Genomic DNA, 23,000 nt, shown 5'->3' on the forward strand with positions numbered 1-23,000 from the left:
TCCACAGTTTTCCTTCCCACCCACATTGCATTGGCGCACGCAAAAGTACCCCCACGACAGGATTCAACAGGAGGGCAAAACCTCGCTGGAATACCTTCCGTTGGTCCTGCATTAAAAAAAATGAAAACTAGTGCAAATGCGCCATTACAAAAGCTCTGACAGGCTGCCAAATGACGACAAAGCCCGCCGCCACCCTGCCACCTTATTACAGCTTTGTACTGTGGGCGGGGGTGGCCGGAAATGGAGAATTTTTCTACCGCAATGTGAGCACCAGGCTGCGGCAAAGGAACATTGGCCGGAGTTCGTGCTGTTGGATGAGAAGAATGATTAAGCCTGGACGGGGAAAGGATGATCCGAAGAAAGGAAAACTACCACGGATAATAAAACTAAAGCAAGCATAGAGCTCTTACCGGACGGGGGAGAACAACATTACAGTTCATTCAGCAGGGAAGCACAACTATGCTACTGTAAGTACGGCATTACAGTATGCAGTCGCTGATTTTTAATAAATGCCCTGCCGTCTTCAGCAAATTGAAAACAATTTGACACAAGCGCACGATTGCCAGATTGTTTTAAATTAGTTATATGAGTTTGGTTTGCTTGGAATTCTACAACCATTGAGGGATTTGTTTGTAGTTTTCGTACAAATTTTCTGAACATCAGAATTTTTTTCTGAATCTACACAAAATCTTTACAATATATCATCTGTATTAATTAACTTTTGATCATTAGTCTCCCTAATAAAGATACAAAAAAAAACTTTTGATCATGGTCTCGGTTACTTTTGGAATATGCACAGCCGTACTTTTAGTAATCGTATTGTTTATCGGAATTAATTTCAAAGTACCATTTCGTTTCTAAAATACAGAAAATAATTTGCTGAGAATCAGCTGAAAACGTCGGACTTTCCGCAAATCAGTTCTGAATATAACTGGTGGTTGCGAAATTGGTCAAGCTTTAGTTAACAAATTTTACCAATTATCAGATAAACACTGTAGAGCGGTTAGCAAGGAGGCAACAAGTCCCGCCACCCGTTCCTCAATTCCCTGCCGGCTTTAATATTCAATTTGCATGATTGAAAATTTAAATTAAGATCATGCAGCAGTTTTTTGCCCCTTTGTCTTGGCCGGCTGGTCCTTTGGCCGCTTGGCTGGCTGGTCGCGTTCATTTTCCTCATTCCCATATACTGACTTTTATCGCACTGTCTCGCTCTCGCTCTCCCACTACTATGCTGGACGGAGATAATTATCATAAATATATAGCCCCTTTGTGGCAGCGGTTTCACAACTTGACTAGTGTGCTCCTACTTCCTATCGGGTGGCCGGGAGCCGGATCCGATGGAAAGGATCCGAACCCGGTAACTGACGGTGCGGTGCTACTTCGGTTTATACTTGTGATGGTTGAAGCAATTGTAACGAGTATTTAGCACATGGTGTGTAATGACGAAATCAACTGGAAGTGCTGTCGGGAAGGAGGATGTCGGAAGGTTGGGTTTCTCGTTGGAGGAGGATACTCCGTTGCTACGTCGGGTCCATGGGGCTCGGGGAGATAGGGTAGATCGAATGTGCTTGTTGTTGTTCCTTTTTCTTTATCTACGGTAAAATGTGTTCTGCTCTAGTTTTGTGTAGTTGTTCGTACTCACAATAAGGCACACTGTTCAAGGCGTACTTTTGGGTTTTTGTTGTTGTTGTTTCAGTGTTTTGGTTTTGAATGTGTGTTAGACTATTTCTCGGTTCTACCTCTAGAGATGTCACTATTGGAATTTCTACATCGTGTTTTCGTGGAAAGGGGAATGTTCTGGAAACTAGAAATCACTAATTACACGCGTGACAGGCTTTGCTTTGGAAGCGAATCGCATGTCACGCTTGAAATCTGGGGTCTATCTATGAAATCACAAGACTAGAGAGAGGGACATGGGGGGTTTGCAACGGTATTAAATGAGCAAATGAAATATAGAACGCGATCAACGAAAGCACGATCTTGTTTAATTACGGTCTAAAGATGTTCTATTCTAGATTTATGTTTTTCTTAAATTCACAACCTTTGAGATTACTTCTTGTTTTGCTGTTATGTTCCACAACTTCAAACAACAGGGGGAACAGGGAAAAGATTTAATCCTAATTGCTTTTGTTTAAAACTCCTACAATTTTCTGGGAATGAATTCGGGAATAGTTCAAATTTCTTAGAATACACATCATGAATAGATTTCTTTTAAAAAAGGATATTCTAAACCTACTAACACAACAAGAGTTTTGCAAACCGAAACACAACTACTAATGAAGAAGAGTATAAGAAAAAACGGCTAGGAAACTAGGAATGCTAGGGAAAGGGCGAAGTTTAACATCGAAAACTCTTGGTTTTCTCTTTCCCTTGGCCTGTCTGTCCACCGAAGGGTGTTTATGTGTGTGTGTATCGCACGTATCTAGGATTCAGTCTTTGTTTCGATTACGTAGCTACCCGGACTGGTGGCGAAGGCCGACTCCTTTTTGATGGCCCGAGCGCTGGCACCCGAGCTGAGGCTGACCACCGGCAACATCAGCGGTTTGTGGTCCATGGAGGCGGGGCTCCCGGACGGGGACCCACTGGAGCTGCCGCTGCGTTGCGCGTCGTAGCGGGTGTGCGTTCGCATGTGGCGCGTGATCATGTCCCGCCGGCAGGCAGCGTACGGACATTGCGGACATTTGTACGGTTTCTCGCCGGTGTGCGTCCGCTGGTGCGTCGACAGATGATCCGAACGGGAGAAGATCTGTCCACAGACCTTGCAGGAGTAGGGTTTTACCCCGGTGTGCAGACGCATGTGGCGCGTTAGCATGTCCGATCGGGCGAACGATCGCTGGCAGACCTCACAGATGTAGGACTTGGTGATGTCCGTTGAGTTGGAGCGGCTTTTATGCCGGGATGCCATGTGTTTGGCTAAGCGGTCCTGTAGGGAGAACAGCTGACCGCAAACGGGGCACATGTAGGCAACGTCCGAACCAGGAGGCATCTCTTCAACCACAGGAGACACGTTGAGGTTGTAGCAGGCAGCTGCGGACTTTTTGGTGTTGTTGGATGCGACGTCTCCTTTGACGATCGATGGCAGCGGTTGAGGGGGCGGAGTGAAGGTCAACTTCGGTTCCTGCTTGATCACAGAGTCTAGACTAGGCGAGCTGTGTAACATTGTCGGTGACGTTTTCATGGATAGATCTAGCGGAAATTCTTGAGGTTCCTGAGGTTCGGCTGGCGCCGTTGGAGTTTCCGGTAGTTTCTGAGGCAACGGTTGCAGATCAGAGTCGGAGTGACTCCGTTGTCGGGCAATCTCCTGATACAGGAGTTTGGTTTGCGGGAAATAGTTGAAGAATGCCAGCGGGTTCATGTACTGTAGCTGCTTATAGAGGTACTGTGACGGTTCCTGCTTGATTTGAAGCTGATTCATGTTGTTCTCGTCCGATTCGTTCAGACGCAGAGGACTTACGCTAATTCGAGGGCTAGCAGAGTATGGGAACACGTCTTCGACGGAATCTTCGGTACTGGAGCGGGACTCCGAGCGTTTCATTTTAAAGCTATTTTCACCGACATTGTTGTTGTTGTGGTTCACAGCCGAGCCATTGTGGTGCAGCTTGTCCAGCACGGCGGACAGTCGCTTCCGCTTGTGTTTCTTCTGCTCTGAGCGGAACAGATTGTGGTTGGCCGCCGCGGGTAGATTATTGTTGTTCTCCAGGCTCGAAGGCGAAGGCTGCTGGCTCTGGTGTTGATGCTGTTGCTGCTGCAGGTGTTGTTGCTGGTAGCGCTGATGAAGCTGCTGCAGATGTTCCAGCTGTAGGAATGTACTGCTACCGAGGGGAATGCCACCGCCACCTCCGCCGCCGCCACCAACGCCACCACCGGTACTGCCATGGTGGTGGTGATGATGGGCCGGGTGGTGCGAGTGAGGATGCTGACGACCCGTCTGGATGTGCCCCATTGGGTCATAGCTGCCATCCGCCATAGTCATTAGGTCAGTTATTCTGTTACTGGCCGAAGCGACGGAATAGGGAATTCTGAAAAGAAACGAAAAAGAGAAAAATTAGAGGATTTCTGTATTGAATTGAAATTTTAAAAGCATTTTATTAGATTGCGTAGTCGTGGCACACAATCGGCATTTTTTTTTCCAAATTGGAGCAAATGAAACATAATCGATTAGGCTTCAAAAGTTCGCCTCTTTTGATATGCGTGATCGGCTTAGTTTGCCGAGTCGCCACAGAATCAATTATCCGCAATCGAGTCCAAACAATACAGTTAATACCTTGTCTCGCATAAGAATGTCCCGATAAGTGGCGTACACACCGCCGACGCTTGCGACGACATGCAACGTGTTGCCGTTTGTAATCCTATCAGAGTCATATCTTTTCTCACTTAATTAGTGTCCGGGTAAGTCCACGTTTTATGGCCTCCCGCGAGCTCATTTATTTCCAATCAGAGCAAGTCGGCTGGTCGGTCGACCATCTTCCCAATTAAAGCCGCGGTCGCCGAACCGATGCGATGTCGCCGTTCGCTAGTCGCAGCTAGATATCTTAATTATTTAAATTCCCATAATTAAAATATTGCCCTAATTCTCTAATTTATTGATCTCCCGGTTGAAGGAACGCAGTTCGATGAATACGATGTGGTTTCTGAACCTGGAAACACGGGCTTGAACCAATCTCCTGCTTATTCGAAGGTGTCCGTAATGCGCCGGTTCCCGAAAAACGAAGATAATTTTCATACTGATTGGATTTCGATCGTGATCCCATGACCGGGCTGGCCTTTTGACTACAAAAATCCAAATTGATTACCGCCGTGATCGCTTTTATTGCCATTATTGAGTTGCTGCGCCGAGCCAGTGACCACTCGACTCGTGACTTACCCTCATCGGTTAACAGGTGCGTATTGTTGCCACATGGGGACTCAGTTTATTTTATTCGATTTTTAATTCCCTTTTCGGGCGGATTGATTGGTTCCGAAAGGGTCCGTTCAAATAAAGCTGCATCCCGCACCGAAGTGAATTGGACAAAGGCAATAATAATTATTATAATATGAATCAAATGAATTGATTATTATTATCGCTATCAGCGGCCGTCCAGGGGGTGAGCTGTTCCCACCGTCACTCAATTTTCTCTGATGGGTCGGGTGCGGAGAAACCGGTTCAGCAGCGGTGGCGTTGGGTTATTTTTTGGGACGCTGGCTGATTGAGACCCTCTTGTGCGAGGGTCCGTGGATATGAATAGAAGAGCGATTTAATCATGCGAACGTGTGCAGCTAATCCAATCTCGCGAGGATGCTGGAAGGTGCTGACGACACAGGCGTAGCGGTTCTACGGCAGCAGCAGCAGCACCGGCGGTCATTAAATGTGCGTCAGGTGGCTCCAAGCTGTTGGCCCCACGGGAGATGAACGAGGTCTCCTCGCCACCCCTTTCAGCAGTTTTCGCTCACTTGGCTTACAAACCAAGCCGCTTCGTAGCGTTGCGCTTGGATTGAATGACGTTAATTGTTGGTACAGTAAGCGCGTCAATAAAATCCGGTATGATTCCGAAATCGCCCGTCGTCGTCGTCGTCGCTATCGTCATCGCATCGTGGGACCCAGACCCAAAGCACCGAGTGAATGACCACCATCGACCAACATTCGCGGTGTTGCGGTGTGATGATGGCGTCGGTGATGATCGGTGGTGATCATCAGCGAAAGAGGAAAAAAATGAAGTCCGGCCGAGATGAGGATCGACACTTGACTTGAGCTGGAGGAGCGATCAATTGAATGATTTTTGGCCCCTGGTTTACAACAGCGCCATAAGATCTCGCCGGAGTCCGATGGGGGAATTCGAGTTGAACGTGATTGTTTAACAGCCGTCGGAGAAGAAGGGTTCACTCTTGAAGCACAACTGTTATGTAGATCATGATCGCGCGGACGGCTACTGCCTGCAAATTGGTGATATGACTCGAGACTGGGGAATTGGGCACAATTGGCGTGGGAATTGCTTTCTAGCGATGTCGTTTTTTTTTCGGGATGAGAAGAATATGGGATATTTTTGTGGCGTTACGACGGTTTACGATCATTGCAGTAATTACCTCAGACGTTTATATCTGTATAGGGAAACCGTTCCATTTTTCTACTCCCATTATCACCCATCTCCAAACAAATCAATAAAGCAATAATTGGAACCGTTTTTCAACTAACATGCATGCTCACTTCTTTTGTTTTCTATAGGATAAGTATGGAAGCGAAGCAATAAAGATCCGTAACAGTTATCCTAATTAGTATTGGAAAAATCACAATCGAACGTTAATCAGCCCACACGCGAGAAAACTTTGGTGTTATTCATTGTTTTCATATGCAACAATATAAATTGTTCTCTCCGAAAAAACACAATTCATTGTAGTAACAATGGAGAACACAAAAGATCCTGCGATAAATTAATCAGATGAATGAATTCATGATGTTTTAGGAAAAAAATCGGCGTGATCCTAATTTCCTAGGAGATGGCAAGTTAGCCAAACCTGTATTAGATTTCAAACCTTTTTACATGTTCTAGCGATACAATAAGAAGGACAAGTTATTTAACTTCAATCTATAGAAGAACGACAAGTTGATGTTGTTAAAGTAAACACAATAAAATTATTAATACTTTTTTAGGTTAACGTGTTTCTGTTTACGTGAATTTTCATAACTGAAATAATCACCAGTAGATTGAAGGCTTATTTACTAAACTGCATCATAATATTGAGGAATGTGTTTAGCATCAATTGCACTGTCAAGGAAATATAAAACCCTACTCACGCTCGAACCTGTAGCGCCTAAGCGAAATTTGCCCCGCGTCACAAGCAATAAAACTACTATAATTTCGTGATCGTCGGCCCATCGAGTGCATTCTCATTAGTGCTAATCAAATTTTCTGCTTGCTAGACACGAGTATTAATTAAAATATCCTCCACCGAACCGTGGCGGACGGGCCATAAATCAGGTTTCCCCACCCACCCACTCTGGGCAACCGGCCCAGCAACTAGCATCGAAATCCATCGTAGTGCCAAAAACTGCGCGAAAGCAATAAAATTTAAAATATATCGTCCTTAACATTCAACTTTGCCTGTCAACAGAACTTTAGCTCGTTTTTCTCCCCCACCTCACCGCCATCGACGACCACTACGGCAGTGAGATGATCGTCTTCGACTACTTTTCCAGCGGGGACGACAATAAAAATAAAAAGACCTATTTGATGGTACCGACCAACCAACCAACCAATTGATGGTACTGGGTAGGGAAGGAGAACACACTGCCGTTAATTTCCCGCAGTTTTCCCGCCCGCTAAACACTGAGACTGGCCGATGCGTTCCTCCCGATCGTCGCCGCCCACTTATAAGTAGATGCGATGACTAAAGAACTGAAATTAGTTTTCGCAACTTTCACTTCCTTCATTCGTCGGCTGCTGTTCAGTCAGTCGGCGGGATGGATGGGTGCTGGTTGCTCAGAAATAAATCAAAATGCAAATGGTCCCCCAGGAATGATAAATCGCAGTCACGACCTCCCCCCTACACTCTTCAGTAGGATCGCATTGGGCGGGTGGTGGTGCCGACGGTGTCGGTCGAGTGGCCAAAAATTGCTGCTGCTTTCGTACTGAATCGACAAAGCACACACACGCATTGTCCGATGGTGATAAGTTTTTATTTGGTTGGCTTTTCCTGTTCAGCTTTCCAACTGTTCTGGGAATGGGATTGGCTTCTGCGAACTATGGTGAAGTCGTGTACGCTTTTTTTTTATGGTATATGACTTGTTTCGCTTAGAGACTTTTTTTTCCTAACAGCGCGAAATAAAAAGAAACTTGGCTCGGTATCAAATGTGATAGAAAGAAAAAATCCTTTTTTTTTGGGTGGATGCAGAAAGTTCACTGGGGACGATTGTTATAATGCAATAATGACCGAACAAGTGTGCAATTTGGTCGTGGCATGGCAGCAATCTTTTGACTTTTCATCTTTGTCTAAAGTGGGTGGCGACTAAGCTACTATTTGTTTGTTGGCGATAAAAATGTTGAATTATCTTGAATCTAAAACATTATTACAGATGCTTTTTGTTCCTAGCAATTGTTTTGTTTCTGGTAACAGTTTTATTAGCATTTAAAAGACATTTAGCAGCAGCTGATTCGAACTGAAATCTCTGCAAATGACTTTTATGTTTGAGAAAAGGTCACAAGGCGTGTTAAATCCTAGAAGAATATATTTTGACAGGATGAAAATACTTTCAAGTTTCGCAACAATCTTTCAATAGTTGCAATTTTCATAAGCATTTTCAACTTAATAAACAGGAAATCTCATAAATATTGATAATATTTAAATTGTGGATGTGTTGCGTTGCAGTAAATCTAATGAGGTGACAAAATGCCTTTTGACAATCAGCTCTTAGAGAAAAACGCATCAAACGTCCGCGACTTTCTTTCTGGTGCCAGCAATGTGTTTAGCTAGTGGAGACGCATGGTGTGTCAAAGTCTGATGTGTAAAAGTGTGATCCGATACGAGAAACGTTGTCTGCGGCGTTTGTCGTAATGTTCTCAGTTGCCAAGAGGATTCCCTTTATTCGGTGGAAACGAGAGTTGGCGTGGGAATTGTTCAGCCCGTACGGACTTCTATAAAAAAATCTTCAATTTTCTTCCAAAATTATTCAAAATTTCTTCGTTAAATTCTTCCAAACTTCCTTATGAAATTGTTCTGCACTTTCTTGGAAAATTATTCTGAATTTCCTCTGAACTTCTTCAGAAGACTTTTTTTAATTTCCTTGGAAAATTCCTCCGAATTTCCTTGGGAAATTCCTCCGAATTTCCTTGGGAAATTCCTCCAAATTTTCTTGGGAAATTCCTCCGAATTTTCTTGGGAAATTCCTCCGAATTTCCTTGGGAAATTCCTCCGAATTTCCTTGGGAAATTCCTCTGAATTTCCTTGGGAAATTCCTCCGAATTTCCTTGGGAAATTCCTCCGAATTTCCTTGAAAAATTCCACCGAATTTCCTTGGAAAATTCCTCCGAATTTCCTTGGGAAATTCCTCCGAATTTCCTTGGGAAACTCCTCCGAATTTCCTTGGGAAATTCCTCCAAATTTCCTTGGGAAACTCCTCCAAATTTCCTTGGGAAATTCCTCCGAATTTTCTTGGGAAATTCCTCCGAATTTTCTTGGGAAATTCCTCCGAATTTTCTTGGGAAATTCCTCCGAATTTTCTTGGGAAATTCCTCCGAATTTCCTTGGGAAATTCCTCCGAATTTCCTTGGAATTCTCCAATTCCTTGAAAATTCCTTCGAATTTCCTTGGAAATTCCTCCGAATTGCCGTGGGAAATTCCTCCGAATTTCCTTGGGAAATTCCTCCGAATTTCCTGGGAAATTCCTCCGAATTTCCCTGGGAAATTCCTCCGAATTTCCCTTGGAAATTCCTCCGAATTTCCCTTGGAAATTCCTCCGAATTTCCCTTGGAAATTCCTCCGAATTTCCCTTGGAAATTCCTCCGAATTTCCCTTGGAAATTCCTCCGAATTTCCCTTGGAAATTCCTCCGAATTTCCCTGGGAAATTCCTCCAAATTTCCATGGGAAATTCCTCCGAATTTCCCTGGGAAACTCCTCCGAATTTCCTTGGGAAATTCCTCCGAATTTCTTGGGAAAGTCTTCGGAATTTCCTTGGGAAATTCTCTGAATTTCCTTGGGAAATTCCATCGAATTTCCTTGGGAAATTCCTCCGAATTTCCTTGGGAAATTCCCCCGAATTTCCTTGGGAAATTCCCCCGAATTTCCTTGGGAATTCCCCCCGCACTTCCTTGGGAACTCCCCCCCAACTTCCTTGGGAAATGCCCCCGAATTTCCTTGGGAAATTCCCCCGAATTTCCTTGGGAAATTCTCCGAATTTCTTTGGGAAATTCCTCCGAATTTCCTTGGGAATTCCTCCGAATTTCCTTTGGGAAATTCCCACGAATTTCCTGTGGAAATTCTCCCGAGTTTCCTTTGGATATTCCCCCGAATTCCCTCGGGAAATTCCCCCGAATTTCCTTGGGAAATTTCCCAGAATTTCCTGGAAATTCCTTCGAATTTCCTTGGGAAATTCCTTCGAATTTCCTTGGGAAATTCCTTCGAATTTCCTTGGGAAATTCCTTCGAATTTCCTTGGGAAATTCCTTCGAATTTCCTTGGGAAATTCCTTCGAATTTCCTTGGGAAATTCCTCCGAATTTTTTTTGGGAAATTCCTCCGAATTTTTTTTGGGAAATTCCTCCGAATTTTTTTTGGGAAATTCCTCCGAATTTCCTTGGGAAATTCCTCCGAATTTCCTTGGGAAATTCCTCCGAATTTCCTTGGGAAATTCCTTCCGAATTCCTTGGGAAATTCCTTCGAATTTCCTTGGAAAATTCTTCCGATTTCCTTGGGAAATTCCTCCGAATTTCCTTGGAAATTCCTTCGAATTTCTTTGGGAAATTCTTCGAATTTCCTTGGGAAATTCCTCGAATTTCCTTGGGAAATTCTCGAATTTCCTTGGAAATTCCTCCGAATTTCCATGGGAAATCCTTCGAATTTCCATGGGAAATTCCTTCGAATTTCCTTGGGAAATTCCTTCGAATTTCCATGGAAATTCCTTCGAATTTCCATGGAAATTCGAATTTCCTTGGGAAATTCCTGCAATTTCCTTGGGAAATTCCTGAATTTCCATGGAAATTCTTCGAATTTCCTTGGAAAATTCCTTCGAATTTCCTTGGGAAATTCCTCCAATTTATGGAAATTCTCCGAATTTCCTTGGAAATTCCTCCGAATTTCCATGGGAAATTCTTCCGAATTTCCATGGAAATTCTCCGATTTCCTTGGAAATTCCTCCGAATTTCATGGAAATTCTTCGAATTTCATGGAAATTCCTCCGAATTTTCTTGGGAAATTCCTCCGAATTTTCTTGGGAAATTCCTCCGAATTTCCTTGGAAAATTCCTCCGAATTTCCTTGGGAAATTCCTTCGAATTTCCTTGGGAAATTTCTTCGAATTTCTATGGGAAATTCAAATTTCCTTGAGAAATTCCTTCGAATTTTCTTGGGAAACTCCTCAAAATTTCCTTGAAAATTCCTCTGAATTTCCTTGGAGAACTCATAAAAATTTCCTTGGGAAATTTTTCCGAATTTCCTTGTGAAATTCCTCCGAATTTACTTGGGAAATTCCTCCAAATTTCCTTGAAAATTCCTCCGAATTTCCTTGGGAAATTCCTCCGAATTTCCTTGGGAAATTCCTCCGAATTTCCTTGGGAAATTCCTCCGAATTTCCTTGGGAAATTCCTCCAAATTTCCTTGGGAAATTCCTCCGAATTTCCTTGGGAAATTCCTCCGAATTTCCTTGGGAAATTCCTCCGAATTTCCTTGGAAATTCTTCAATTCTTTGGGAAGTTCCCCCGAATTTCTTGGGAAATTCTCCGAATTCCTTGGGAAATTCCTCGAATTTCCTTGGGAAATTCCTTCGAATTTCCTTGGGAAATTCCTCCGAATCTCTTTGGGAAATTCCCCCGAATTCCATGAATCCTTCCGAATTTCCATGGGAAATTCCTCAATTCCTTGGGAAATTCCTCCGAATTTCCATGGGAAATTCCTCCGAATTCCTTGGAAATTCTCGAATTTCCATGGAAATTCCTCCGAATTTCCTTGGAAATTCCTTCGAATTTCCTTGGAAATTCTTCGAATTCCATGGGAAATTCCTCCGAATTTCCGTGGGAAATTCCTGCAAATTTCCTTGGGAAATTCTTCCGAATTTCCTTGGGAAATTCTTCCGAATTTCCTTGGGAAATTCCTCAGTATTTACTTGAGAAATTCCTCCGAATTTCCTTGGGAAATTCCTCCGAATTTCCTTTGGAAATTCCTCCGAATTTCCTTGGGAAATTCCTCAGAATTTTCTTGGGGAATTCTTCTGAATTTTCTTGGGGAATTCTTCTGAATTTCCTTGAGAAATTCTCCCGAATTTGCCCTGTGATATTCTTCCAAATTTCTTTGGGAAATTCTTCCGTATCCCTCCGAATTTCCTTGGGAAGTTCTTCCGAATTTCCTTGGGAAGTTCTTCCGAATTTCCTTGGGAAATTCTTCCGAATTTCCTTGGAAAATTCTTCCGAACTTCCTTGGGAAATTCTTCCGAATTTCCTTGGGAAATTCTTCCGAATTTCCTTGGGAAATTCTTCCGAATTGCCTTGGGAAATTTGAGAAATTCTTCCGAATTCCCTTGGGAAATTCTTCCGAATTTCCTTGGGAAATTCTTCCGAATTTCTTTGGGAAGTTATTTCGAATTTCCTTGGGAAATTCTTCCGAATTTCCGAATTTCTTCCAAATTTCCTTGGGAAATTCTTCCGAATTTCCTTGGGGAATTCTTCCGAATTTCCTTGGGAAATGCTTCCGAATTTCCATGGGAAATTCTTCCGATTTTCCATGGGAAATTTTTCCGAATTTTCTTGGGAAATTCGAAGGAAATACTCCACATTTCTTTGGGAAATTCCTCCGAATTCTCTTGGAAAATTCCTCTGAATCTCCTCGGAAAATTCTTTCAAACTTCCTCCGAAAGTTTTCGCGATTTTTTTTGGAAAATTCTTCCGAATTTCCTTGGGAAATTTCTGCAAATTTCATAAGGAAATCATTCTTTAAAAAATCTGGATTTTCTTCAATTTATTTACTCTTCTTTGTCGAATTTATTGAGTAAAAAGGTAATTCTTCCGAATTGTTTGTGCAATTTGTAGATTCAAATGAAATAAATTTATAAACGATTGACGAGTTGTGAAATTCATCTGAGTGAACGTCGATTGATCGCACGGTCGTAGAATGGATAGTTTCTTCCTAGTTTGTGATGCAATTTTCAAAATAGAATCAAATAAATTTAATAACTAATTGATAATGACGGATTGCGAACTACCTTTGACTGAACATTGTGTGACTGCTCGGCCGTAAAATGGATAGTTTCCAATCTCATGGAAAGCAAACCTTTCCACTCGATTAGTCGCAACGTAATCCTTCCATCAATCAGTCATGCCTTCAACCGTCTGACGACGCCCATCAAAATGGATGCTGCTGCAGGCTGCTGACTTTCAGTTCTTTCACCTGTCAGAGCCAACAGCGCGTTGCTACACCCGCTTCCCAAAAGCTTGCACGCACATTCCCAATCTCATCATCACTGGTCAATTTACCCTCGGGGAGTTTCCACTCTTCCCCGCCGTCCCAAACCCACTCGTCATCGTTAACCATTCGCAACCCGTCATCATCGTGATATGATTATTTACGAATGTTTAAGTCAAATATTATCATAAGAAGCTTTATTATGTTAATATCGCTCTTTCTATCTATCTTGCTGTGTCTGCTCCTTCTTTCGGTCTTCGTACTCCTTGATTTCCCATTATTGCTGCGGTTTCGCGCTCATTACACTTGACTGCGCGGCGGCATTCGCTTCTGTTGGCATTCACCCTCCCCCGAAAATATGACCGACCGACAAGCTTTTGTTTCTCAGCAAACCACCACCGCCGCCGCCGCCGTCCAGCAACCACCGGTTCAAGGAATAATGGAAGAAGCGAAGGAAAAAGTGCTTTAATCTTGCATCTCCGATGTTCCGAATTTAAATAAATTCATCCAAGCCAAGCGGGTGGATCGGGGTGGTTCAAAGGCTTTCGTTCGACCAGGCGGCATCGTCGTCGTAGCGCGATGTTGACTTCGTGGTGTTGCTGTTGCTGTTGTTGTTTGCATGATTGGGCTCGAAACAGGTACGATGCTGGGGTTGAAGTTGAGAGCTGATATAAATTGGGAGTTGTCCAACTTCATCATGGCATCGATATGGACATCGTCAGAGTCATATCGATTAGAACAGTGATAACAAATATTCTAATGCAGAGCAGTTCGCTGAAGTCGATTGAAAAAAATATTCGTCTCTATTCAGAATAAATTGTTATGTTTCACAAACTTATTTCATCTGACAGAGCTTGACAAGATACTAATTTTTCCAACAAGCACATAAACTTGCACCAGCCAGTTCATCAACCCAGTCGATTGATGAAAGATACCACAGGAAAAATTACAATGCGTCGCGACGTCCATGATTTATGTATCGTCGCATCATAATGAACCACTACTGCTGCTAAACTGAAGGACGAGATCCGCAACTAACGCGCAAAAAAAATAAAATAAAAAGACCAGCAGCATCGGACGACCATGAATCATATGCAACCGGGTTACTACTCGATACGACGGCAAACACTGGTAGCGCTTCATCGCCACCCAAACCACTCACTAACTGCAACCGAAGCGACACAGCATAGAACAGAGCGTAACACCCAGCGTCAGTGTGCTCAGTGCCAGTGGTTGGGGATGATGAAGTTACGGTGAGAAAAACCTGCAGCATCATCATGCGACCACCATCGTCCGCCGTCGTCGGTGGCAGTTGTTCCAAACTCCAATGCTCCACCAACTCTAGTGTCTCGATAGGTCTAGATTGGAAATCATAATTAGCTACCACTTTTCACACAGCACACCAGCAGGCAGTCGCCGGTAATCGCTTTCGTCTACCTTAGATCCTAGCCAGATGAGGGCGCGGCGATCCGGCGATGGTGATGACGATAGTGTGGCATACTCCGGTGTGCAATCCTGCTATTTGTCTTACCAAGAGCCTCTCTTGCGCAAAAAGCAGCAGCGGCCGCAGCTATATTGATACCGATATCGATGCAGTTCCTGCGCTAACAGTCGCTGGAAGTCTATCATTATGCTGCACATCGTTTCGTCATTATTCATTCAAGATTCCCGCGTCCGATGATGAGCGCGCGGCGGCTCAGGTACGGGGGGACGGTTGGACGGACGGTGGTCAGAATGAAAACCGGAGTCAATTCCCATCATCATCTGCGCCGTCGACGTCGTGAACGGAAGCAGCCGGGAGCGTTCGCATCCATCACCATCACCATTCGGGCAGGCGCATCCCGGGACCCAAGATGATAACCTGATGAATGACGGCCGAATACACGCACAATTCGTCCCCATCGCATGTGGTCAGAGAAGTCAAGAACCAAGGATTCTCGGATGCGTCGGCGAATCGGGCGGCGGGGGAGAGCACGAGAGCCGTGCTGCCATGTTTATAAATGTGTTATTATAGCTTGACCGGACTGCAACGGCAGAACAGACTTCTGTGCCGAAGGGGGGAATAACAACCGGGCATCGTAAAAGTCAAACACATGCGTGGACGGATGCAAGTAATTATCATCTGCCCGGTCGGACCGGATTGTTTGTGGAAACAACGAGATTTCGGCTGACATCTTCTAGTAGGAGGTTGTTAGAATACGTAAATACACCGAGCCGGTTCGGAAGGACTGCGTTGGACGAGCTCTCGGGCCTTCGATCCATGAGAAACCAAACCACCAGATCTTATTATCTTGCTACGCTCTCTGCGCTCCTTTCATTCGTTCGCAGCCAGAAAACACCCCCAGGCCATCATCTTCATCAGCAGGCAGCGAACGGCAGCCATCCAACATCTGCAGAAGCATTTTATGAAAAAATATCTTTATAGTTAATAACATTCTCAAAGACCGCAGACCGAAGTGAGGGGGAGCCTCCCACTTCCATCATTCCATCTCGCTCGCAGGAGCCCACCCGAAGTGACTGTGCGCGACGAGGGAGGGCACTCGCAAAAAAATCGAAAATTGCTTGGACCAAGGAGGAGGGCTGACTCCTTCGGTGGAGCATCAAGCACCAGACAAAAAGTGGGCAGATAACAACCCAAGAGAACCGCACTCTTGAGAGTCGGCCACCGAAAAAAAATACCATCGCTTCGACAGCGACCGACAACAACGGCAGAAGTGAACCAGCCAAAGGCCTTGGTGGGAACGTGCGAGGTGAGTGGGCGAGAAATCAGCTCCTTTTTATCTGTACACGTCGTAGTCGTCGTCGTCGTCGCAGCAGTGCATGTAAATTGCATACAGGAGGAGGCGGAGATCCTTCGGCTGGATGAATGGATCAATGATTGTAGAATGCGAATGGTGCGGGTACCTTCGCCGGTTGGAAGGAAGGGATGAAGAATTAACTTATGCTGTTTCGGTTTTTTGTTCTCCTGCCCATACTCGGTATGTAAGTAAGTATTCGCCTCCCAGATAATGGAACCTTGTACACTGATAGTGGGGGTATTGAGCCATCGCGATCCGTCAAGCATGCCGGAGACCTGCGAAATGCGCGATTTTGTAAAGAAGCATATTCGGTTTTTCTTGTGAATAAATGTTATGCATTTTTCTAAAAATAGTTTCACGTTGGTAAGGACCTGCACATTTCCAATAATGGCTGCGACAATATTTTTCAATAATGAGGTTTCCAAGCATGGTTTGAACAAGTTTAACAGAAGATAAAATTGATAATCAGCTTTCTATTAAAGCAATGCATTGCCAGAGAGATCAATGTATCAAATGGAAGTCATTCCAGTCAATAATAGAGATGTAAAAATAATAATTCTGTCAGAATTCTATCCTCAAAAATCGCGGTTTGTCAAATCTGATCCGTTTTTAATTCGTGACGGCAAAAGATTCATTGAAAGAGCTGTAATATCATAACTTGTTTTGGCTCTGATAATGTGTGTTGAAGTTATGACTTTCAGTCTGTCCGTATGAAACACGGGGTGTTGTGTTTTCATACGATGTTTTAGACACATCGTTTGACCGAACGCCATTTAGCCAAATGCCGTTTGGCGGACCGGGTCGGTTTGACCGGTTTGGCCGAATAGTTAGAAAAAAAAATAAGATTGCGAGTAGTGAAAAATGAGTAATGAGAGTGAGTAGTGAGAATCACATAAAGAGCACATCGAGAAGTGAAGAATGAGACAATATTAACATCTCATAAGAAGTAGGAAGCGAAGTGAAATAAGAAATAAAAGTGAGAAGTGAAATGTGAGAAATGACTAGAGAGAAATGGTAAGTGAAAAGCGAGAAGTGAGAAGAAATGAAAAGAGTGAAATGCGAAGAGAGAAGTTAGAAATGATTAGTGAGAAGTAAGAAATGAGAAGGGAGGATTGCGAAGTGCGAAGTGAGAAGTGAAAAGTGAATAGTAAGAAGTAAGCAAGTGAGAAGTGACAAAGAAAAAGTGTGAAGTGAAAAAAAGTAGTGAGAAGCTAGAAGTGTGAAGTGAGTAGTAAGTAATGAAAAGTGAGAAGGGACAAGTGAACAGTGCGAAGCGAGAAGTGAATGGTGAGAAATGAAAAGTGAGAAATGAAAAGTAAGAAAATAAAAGCAAGAAAAGAGAAGTGAAAACTGGGAAGAAGGAAGTGCGAAGTGAGAAGTGACAAGTGAGATGTGAGCTTGTTTTTTAATACTGGATTTTTTTTCGAATTTTATCGACATTAGTCGAAGGTCCTATCACTATCGAGTAAGGGAGAGTTCACTGTACTATTGTTCCGAGAAATTCTTTTGAATTACTCGGAGATTTGTGTCCAAAACAAGTGATGAACTTTGTTAAAAACTTAAAAATCACTCTAACAAAGTTAAAAAAAAATTGTGTCCAAAAGACTCTTTGAGAAATTCAATGTAATTTCGGGAACGTATGCGTTTGTTTTGTTCTATTTTCTTGATGGAGTTTTTGTGCATTCCGTGCATTTCTGTAGCTCTGAGTGAAATTTTTGTGAAAGTAATGTTTTTGAAAAAGTAAAGTTAAAAATATGTATTTCTAGGTAAAAAAGATTTGTCTAAAATTTTGCAGCTGTTTTTTTTTAATTTGATGAAAAAGATGATTTCAATTTCTGGAATAAAAGAATCATCTGAATTCCGCATTAAAATTTGTCAGTAGAATTCGTCTGGTTTTCTAAAATGAACTCATTGGAACTTTTGAATTCCTTGAACTTTTGAAAGTAATTCGTATGCTTTTCTTTAAAGAATTTGAATTAATTCTTAAAAAGTAATCATTTGAACTTCTTCATGGCATTCATTTGATTTAACAAATAGGATATGTCCAAGTATCAGCTAATATTTTGTGTCGATTTCATGTCAATTTCATTCCTAAAAGGATTTTGAAGACAGGCCTGAACTTCTAGAAGAAAAAACATCTGAATACTAAAAAAACATGCGATGTCCTAAACTTAAAACAAAATCGAGGTAGGGCCGTTTCGCCATTTGCCAATAGCATCTTTGAGAAATATGTTAGGCCGAAACTCTTCTGTTCGGAAGACATTTGGTCGAAAGCGGCTGAACATTTTGTTCGGCCGATAGGTTCGTTTGACCGAAAAAGTCATTTGGCCAAACAGGTCATACGGCTAAAATGCTACTTGCCGGAAATGGTCATCCGGCAGAATGGGCATTCGGCCGACAATGTCATTTGGGTGAACAGGTCAAATGGCCGAGAATTTTATTTATTGGAACTAATACGACCGTAAATGTCGTTTGCCCTGCAAGACGTCATTTGGCCGAACAATAACCACATTTTTGCATATTCAAATAAATAATTGTGACCGTGAAAAAAATTCGATCAAACATGTTGTTTCACAGAATATGCCATTTTAGATTTCGCCGAACATGTTGTTTGGTCGAAAAAACTATCTAGTCGATTCGATCATATAAAAACAAACACAATACAAAACAAATGATGCAAAAATCATAGAAATTAGATCTTAACTGAAAGTGTTGTATGCATTGTACAGATGGCTTTAAAATATGTTTTTATATCCTCGTGTTGCGATTTCAATGTGCTGAAAATAATGACACACATTTTGTACATTTCATTTTTGGCTTAATCTAATTTCTTAATTATTACTTTTTGACTTTTTGCTTTTCAATCCTCTCTTCTTACTTCTTACTTTCATTTCTTTTTATCATTTCTCATTATCACTTCTCATGTCTTATAGTGAGAAAGTGAGAAATAAATTGAGATGTCTCACATATCACCTCGTACTGTTCACAGAGAGAATGACAAATGAAAATTCTCACACCTCTTACTTCCCATGCTTCATATGTAACTTCTCATTATTCATTGCGTGAGAAATGAAAAGCACTGAGTCTCACTTCGCACTCCTAATGTCTTATTCGACACTTCTCATCATTTACTTTACACTTTTCACTGTGAGGAGATGAAATGAGAAGTGAGAAATGAGGCGTCATACTTACACACCTTATTTCTCACTTATTATTCTAACTTCTCACTGTGAAAAGTGTTAATAAGTTAATAAGAAGTGAGAAATGAGATGTCTCACTTTTAATTGCTCACTTCTAAGTACTGATTTCGCACTTCTCATTCCTTGCATCTTACTTTTCACAGTGAAAATGAGAAGTAAGACGTGTGAAATGGGAAGTGAGAAATGAGAATGAAAAAGTTAGAAGTGAGACGTAAAACCCATGTCACTTCGCTTTATGAGACATAAGAAGTGACAAATGAGAAATGAGTAGTGAGAGTTCACAATTCTCATATTGACTTCTTATTTCTCATTTTTACTTTAGAATGTGAGAAGTAAGCGAGAACAAGCGAGAAAAGAGACGTCTCACTTATTACTTCTCATTTCTCCCAGTGAAAAGTGATAAATTAGAATTGAGAAATACGATATAAGAAGCAGAAAGAAATGAGAAGTGAAAAGTTTAAAATGAGAAATAAGAAGTGAGAAGAAAGGATGGAGAAGTCAGAAGTGAAAAGGGAAAGTGTTCAAAGTGAGTAATAAGAAGAGATGTTGTCAAAGAAAAATAAGTCAAATTTTTATCATCATATTTTATACACTAGAATACACCAGCTAATCGGCTAAATGATATTTTCGATCGAACATACGTTCGGCTTCATCTGAAATGGCAAATCCTGTCAAACGACCTGTCTGGTCAAATGTTTTTCATTGTGCTTTCATTTATTTGGCCTGTTCAGGCAAACGACCTGGTATATCAGCCAAAAAACATTTTATATCATATAGCTCATCAATCAAATTACATTTAAATACAAATGACCTATCTGACGACTTTTTCGACCAAACGACCTTTTTGGCCAGACGACCAGTTTCGGACGAATGACCAAATGATATTTGTAGCCAAGTAACCCTTTCGGCCAGAAAATCACACTGACTTGTTCGGGTGACAGCTTCTTTGTCCAAATCTGTTATTTGGCCCACCGAAATATTCGGGCAACTAGTTTTCGGTTTAAGGTGAGTTACGGCGGCGTCCAAAAATGGCAGGCACAATGGCCGTGCTATCCCTCACCTCGCGTTTTTGCTCGCACAAATGTAAATATTTAGGCGGTTAGCACATCTGTGAACCATTTTTTCGTGTATGCTGCAAGTGAGCAAAGGTGAAAAACTACTTTCCGCTTTTGCCTGTCGTTTACTTTTCGAGTTATGTGCCCTTTAAAGCGCTATGTCGATTTTTAATTGGACTTTAACGCGATTCACCTTAACATTCAATTTAGTCAAATGGAATTCATCTTCATGCCTTTCAGTCAAGCGGCAATCGGCTACATGGCTTCTCCCTGGACAGTTCTAAATAAAAAAAATAGTTGATAAGAATAATTTTTTAATCTTAAAACAAAATAACAATCATTGAAACACGAACTGTAAAAGCAGATGCTATAATAAGGAAAAACAAAAATATCATTTAGGATGTTCCAAAACCTGAATTTATTTTGCGTGGAGTCCTCTTCAAACAATATTTAGATCGGCGCATGGGTCTAATGTTAGTTATAAAATGATGTTGGGTGCCAAATTCAGGTTCTTCGCTGAATTCATTACCAGCCGCTCACCCCGAATGTTGTACATTTCCAAGGGGCCGTACACATATTACGTAAGCACTTATGGGGCGAGGGGCATTTTCTTACACACCATATAAATAAAAAATCTTTTGTATGAAAAAAATCTTACATGGGGAGAGGGGGTGTCGAAAAACCCAGAAAAAATGCTTACGTAATATGTGTACGACCCCCAACGTAACTCAAACTGCTATACACGGTGTGAAACGAGTCGGAAATGAAGAATTGTGAGTACAGTGAGAAGCACAGTTCAAATGGCGATGTCAATGAATCTTCTGTGCAACAACGAAGGCCCGCGAATACCACGTCAGTTCAATTGCGCGGGATCCAACCCGCAACCACGATGAGAAAAACCAAAACATTTAGCCAACAGCATCAAACCGTGACAAAGAAAACCGAGTTCTTCGGAATTCAGAATTCCTTTCTTCCTTTCCTGAAATACAACGGCGCAGCCCAACTTTTTTTTGCCGTTTTTCCCATTTGGATGCTGATGGTGCGTCGAGAAACGCACGCAAAAAGTGAAAGAGGAACTTCAGCATTGCTCGGCTCTGCTGGCGCGACTCCCGCTGAGGAATTTCACTCTGGAAAAACTGTCGTCAGGCGCGACGGCGATTCTCGCGAGAGCTGCTCAAAAACCTGGTCCTGCAAGACAACAACACATCGCCGTCGGAACAAAGAACCCCGTGTTGCCGAAGGTTCAAACTCCCGCAATTTTTAGGAGATTGAACCGTGATTCACACATGTCTTCAGCACTTGTCCCCGCTCGGAAGCGACATTTGGACATTAATCTAAGTCTGCACATCTGATCTCGTCAGGCAGTACATGATGTGTTCGTGTAGCCGCGTTGCGCCCCCTCTCGTCTGCCGGTGGTAGATGGAATCTACTTTTGCAACATGTCTTCTCGCCAGGTCCCACCGACGACGGCAACGATGACGACGACGACGACGACGTAAATTGAATCTAGCATATATACTAATTGCACTTGCCACATTAATAATCTCATCTCGTCATTAATTAATTCCGAAAGCAGAACCAACCCAACCATTCCACGCGCGCGCGGGGAGCCAACCGCCGCCAGAAGGTAACTTGTCCGTGGATACAGGAGCTGCAGCAGCAGCGTGGATCCTTCTGCTCCTTCTGCGGGGCACGCTGCGCTGCTGGTCGGTTCGGCCCGTACCGAGAGAGCCCCCGCCTAATCTAAATTGCCATCAATTGTCAAGATGTTTTAACGCTCGGGCAAATTCTATTATTAACGGATTAATTCCGTCGCAATCCGTAGCAGTCGCGTGCTCGGGGGGCTCGCGGGATGGGAGTTCTGGTCCCCATCGGAATGGGGCGCCCCGAGTTACGGTCGGTGGGGGCGAGTCGAGTATATAGGAGTAGTGCGTGATGTGGCTCTCCTAACTAAGCGCTGATGTTCGATAATACTTTGTTGCGGCCGGTCGTCGTCTGACACGCTGACGTTGGCGTTGGCTGGTGAGCGTTTCGGTTATCAGATTTAATTACCGGATTGTAGGAGCGGACCGTAACGACCTTTTGTGATAGAAACTTAAAATGTGTTGCGCAAGGGGAAAGGGGATGGGTGCGGCAGAAAAAGTGTGGCATGAGTGCGTTGATTTTGTTTTGAATGAGGTGCACCACCAGAGACGTTTTAAGATGATTGAAATCGTAGTCAGAGGTTTAAAATGTTAATACTTAGTTCTTTTAACAGTTGTTCTTGTTTGTCATATTTTTTTTAGTCTATGTTGTTATAGATTAAACAATACCTCGCAACGATAAACGACATGTAATATTTTTTTTAGTCAATGTTGTTATAGATTAAACAATACCTCGCAACGATAAACGACTACGGAGAAGTACTTTCATAGTTATGATGGTAGCACAAACGAAATCTTTCATAGAAAAAGGTTCCTAGAATAAAAAAAAACATCGAGTTGAATCATGCCGTAGTATACAACAATGGATCGTCAGAATAGAATTTCTACGTTTTTGCTTTGTTCGTTGTTTGATTCGCTTGACTTATTTGTTTATTCGGATCATTTGATTTGCTTAACCAGTTGGTTCGTTCAGAGCGTTTGGGACTTGCTTGGTCAGTCAAAATAGAATAGAATTGAAATTTGTTTTTTTGATTGTTTTCTCATGTCTTTGAGTTAAACTATGATCACTTCATTTAGTAGCTTTATTGGCAAACTCGTTGTTCTGCTCGTTCGTTTGGTAGGGCAAGTTGGGTTTGAGTTCATTTAAGTTTTACGGCTCGTTTTCTTTTTGCTTAAATAGCGTAAGCACGTTAAAGGCTCCCCCAAATCTAAGCGATTTCATCGCC

At 42.6% G+C, this 23,000-nt stretch overlaps 1 protein-coding gene across 2 annotated transcripts in view; it reads right to left on the reverse strand.

Annotated features, from left to right (window-relative positions):
- Nucleotides 1-1,950: 1,950 nt before the first annotated feature.
- LOC134212628 (chorion transcription factor Cf2-like) overlaps nt 1,951-23,000 on the reverse strand; it is a 175,729-nt gene continuing 154,679 nt past the window's right edge. For both annotated transcript variants that reach the window (XM_062690642.1, XM_062690641.1), the window contains exon 2: nt 1,951-4,019. In XM_062690642.1, coding sequence (XP_062546626.1) covers nt 2,423-3,973 — 1,551 coding nt within the window. In that variant the 5' untranslated portion in view covers nt 3,974-4,019 and the 3' untranslated portion in view covers nt 1,951-2,422. The remainder of the gene's footprint in view (nt 4,020-23,000) is intronic.

The sequence above is a fragment of the Armigeres subalbatus genome, chromosome 2 (assembly GCF_024139115.2).
Source record: "Armigeres subalbatus isolate Guangzhou_Male chromosome 2, GZ_Asu_2, whole genome shotgun sequence".
Lineage (NCBI taxonomy): Eukaryota > Metazoa > Arthropoda > Insecta > Diptera > Culicidae > Armigeres > Armigeres subalbatus.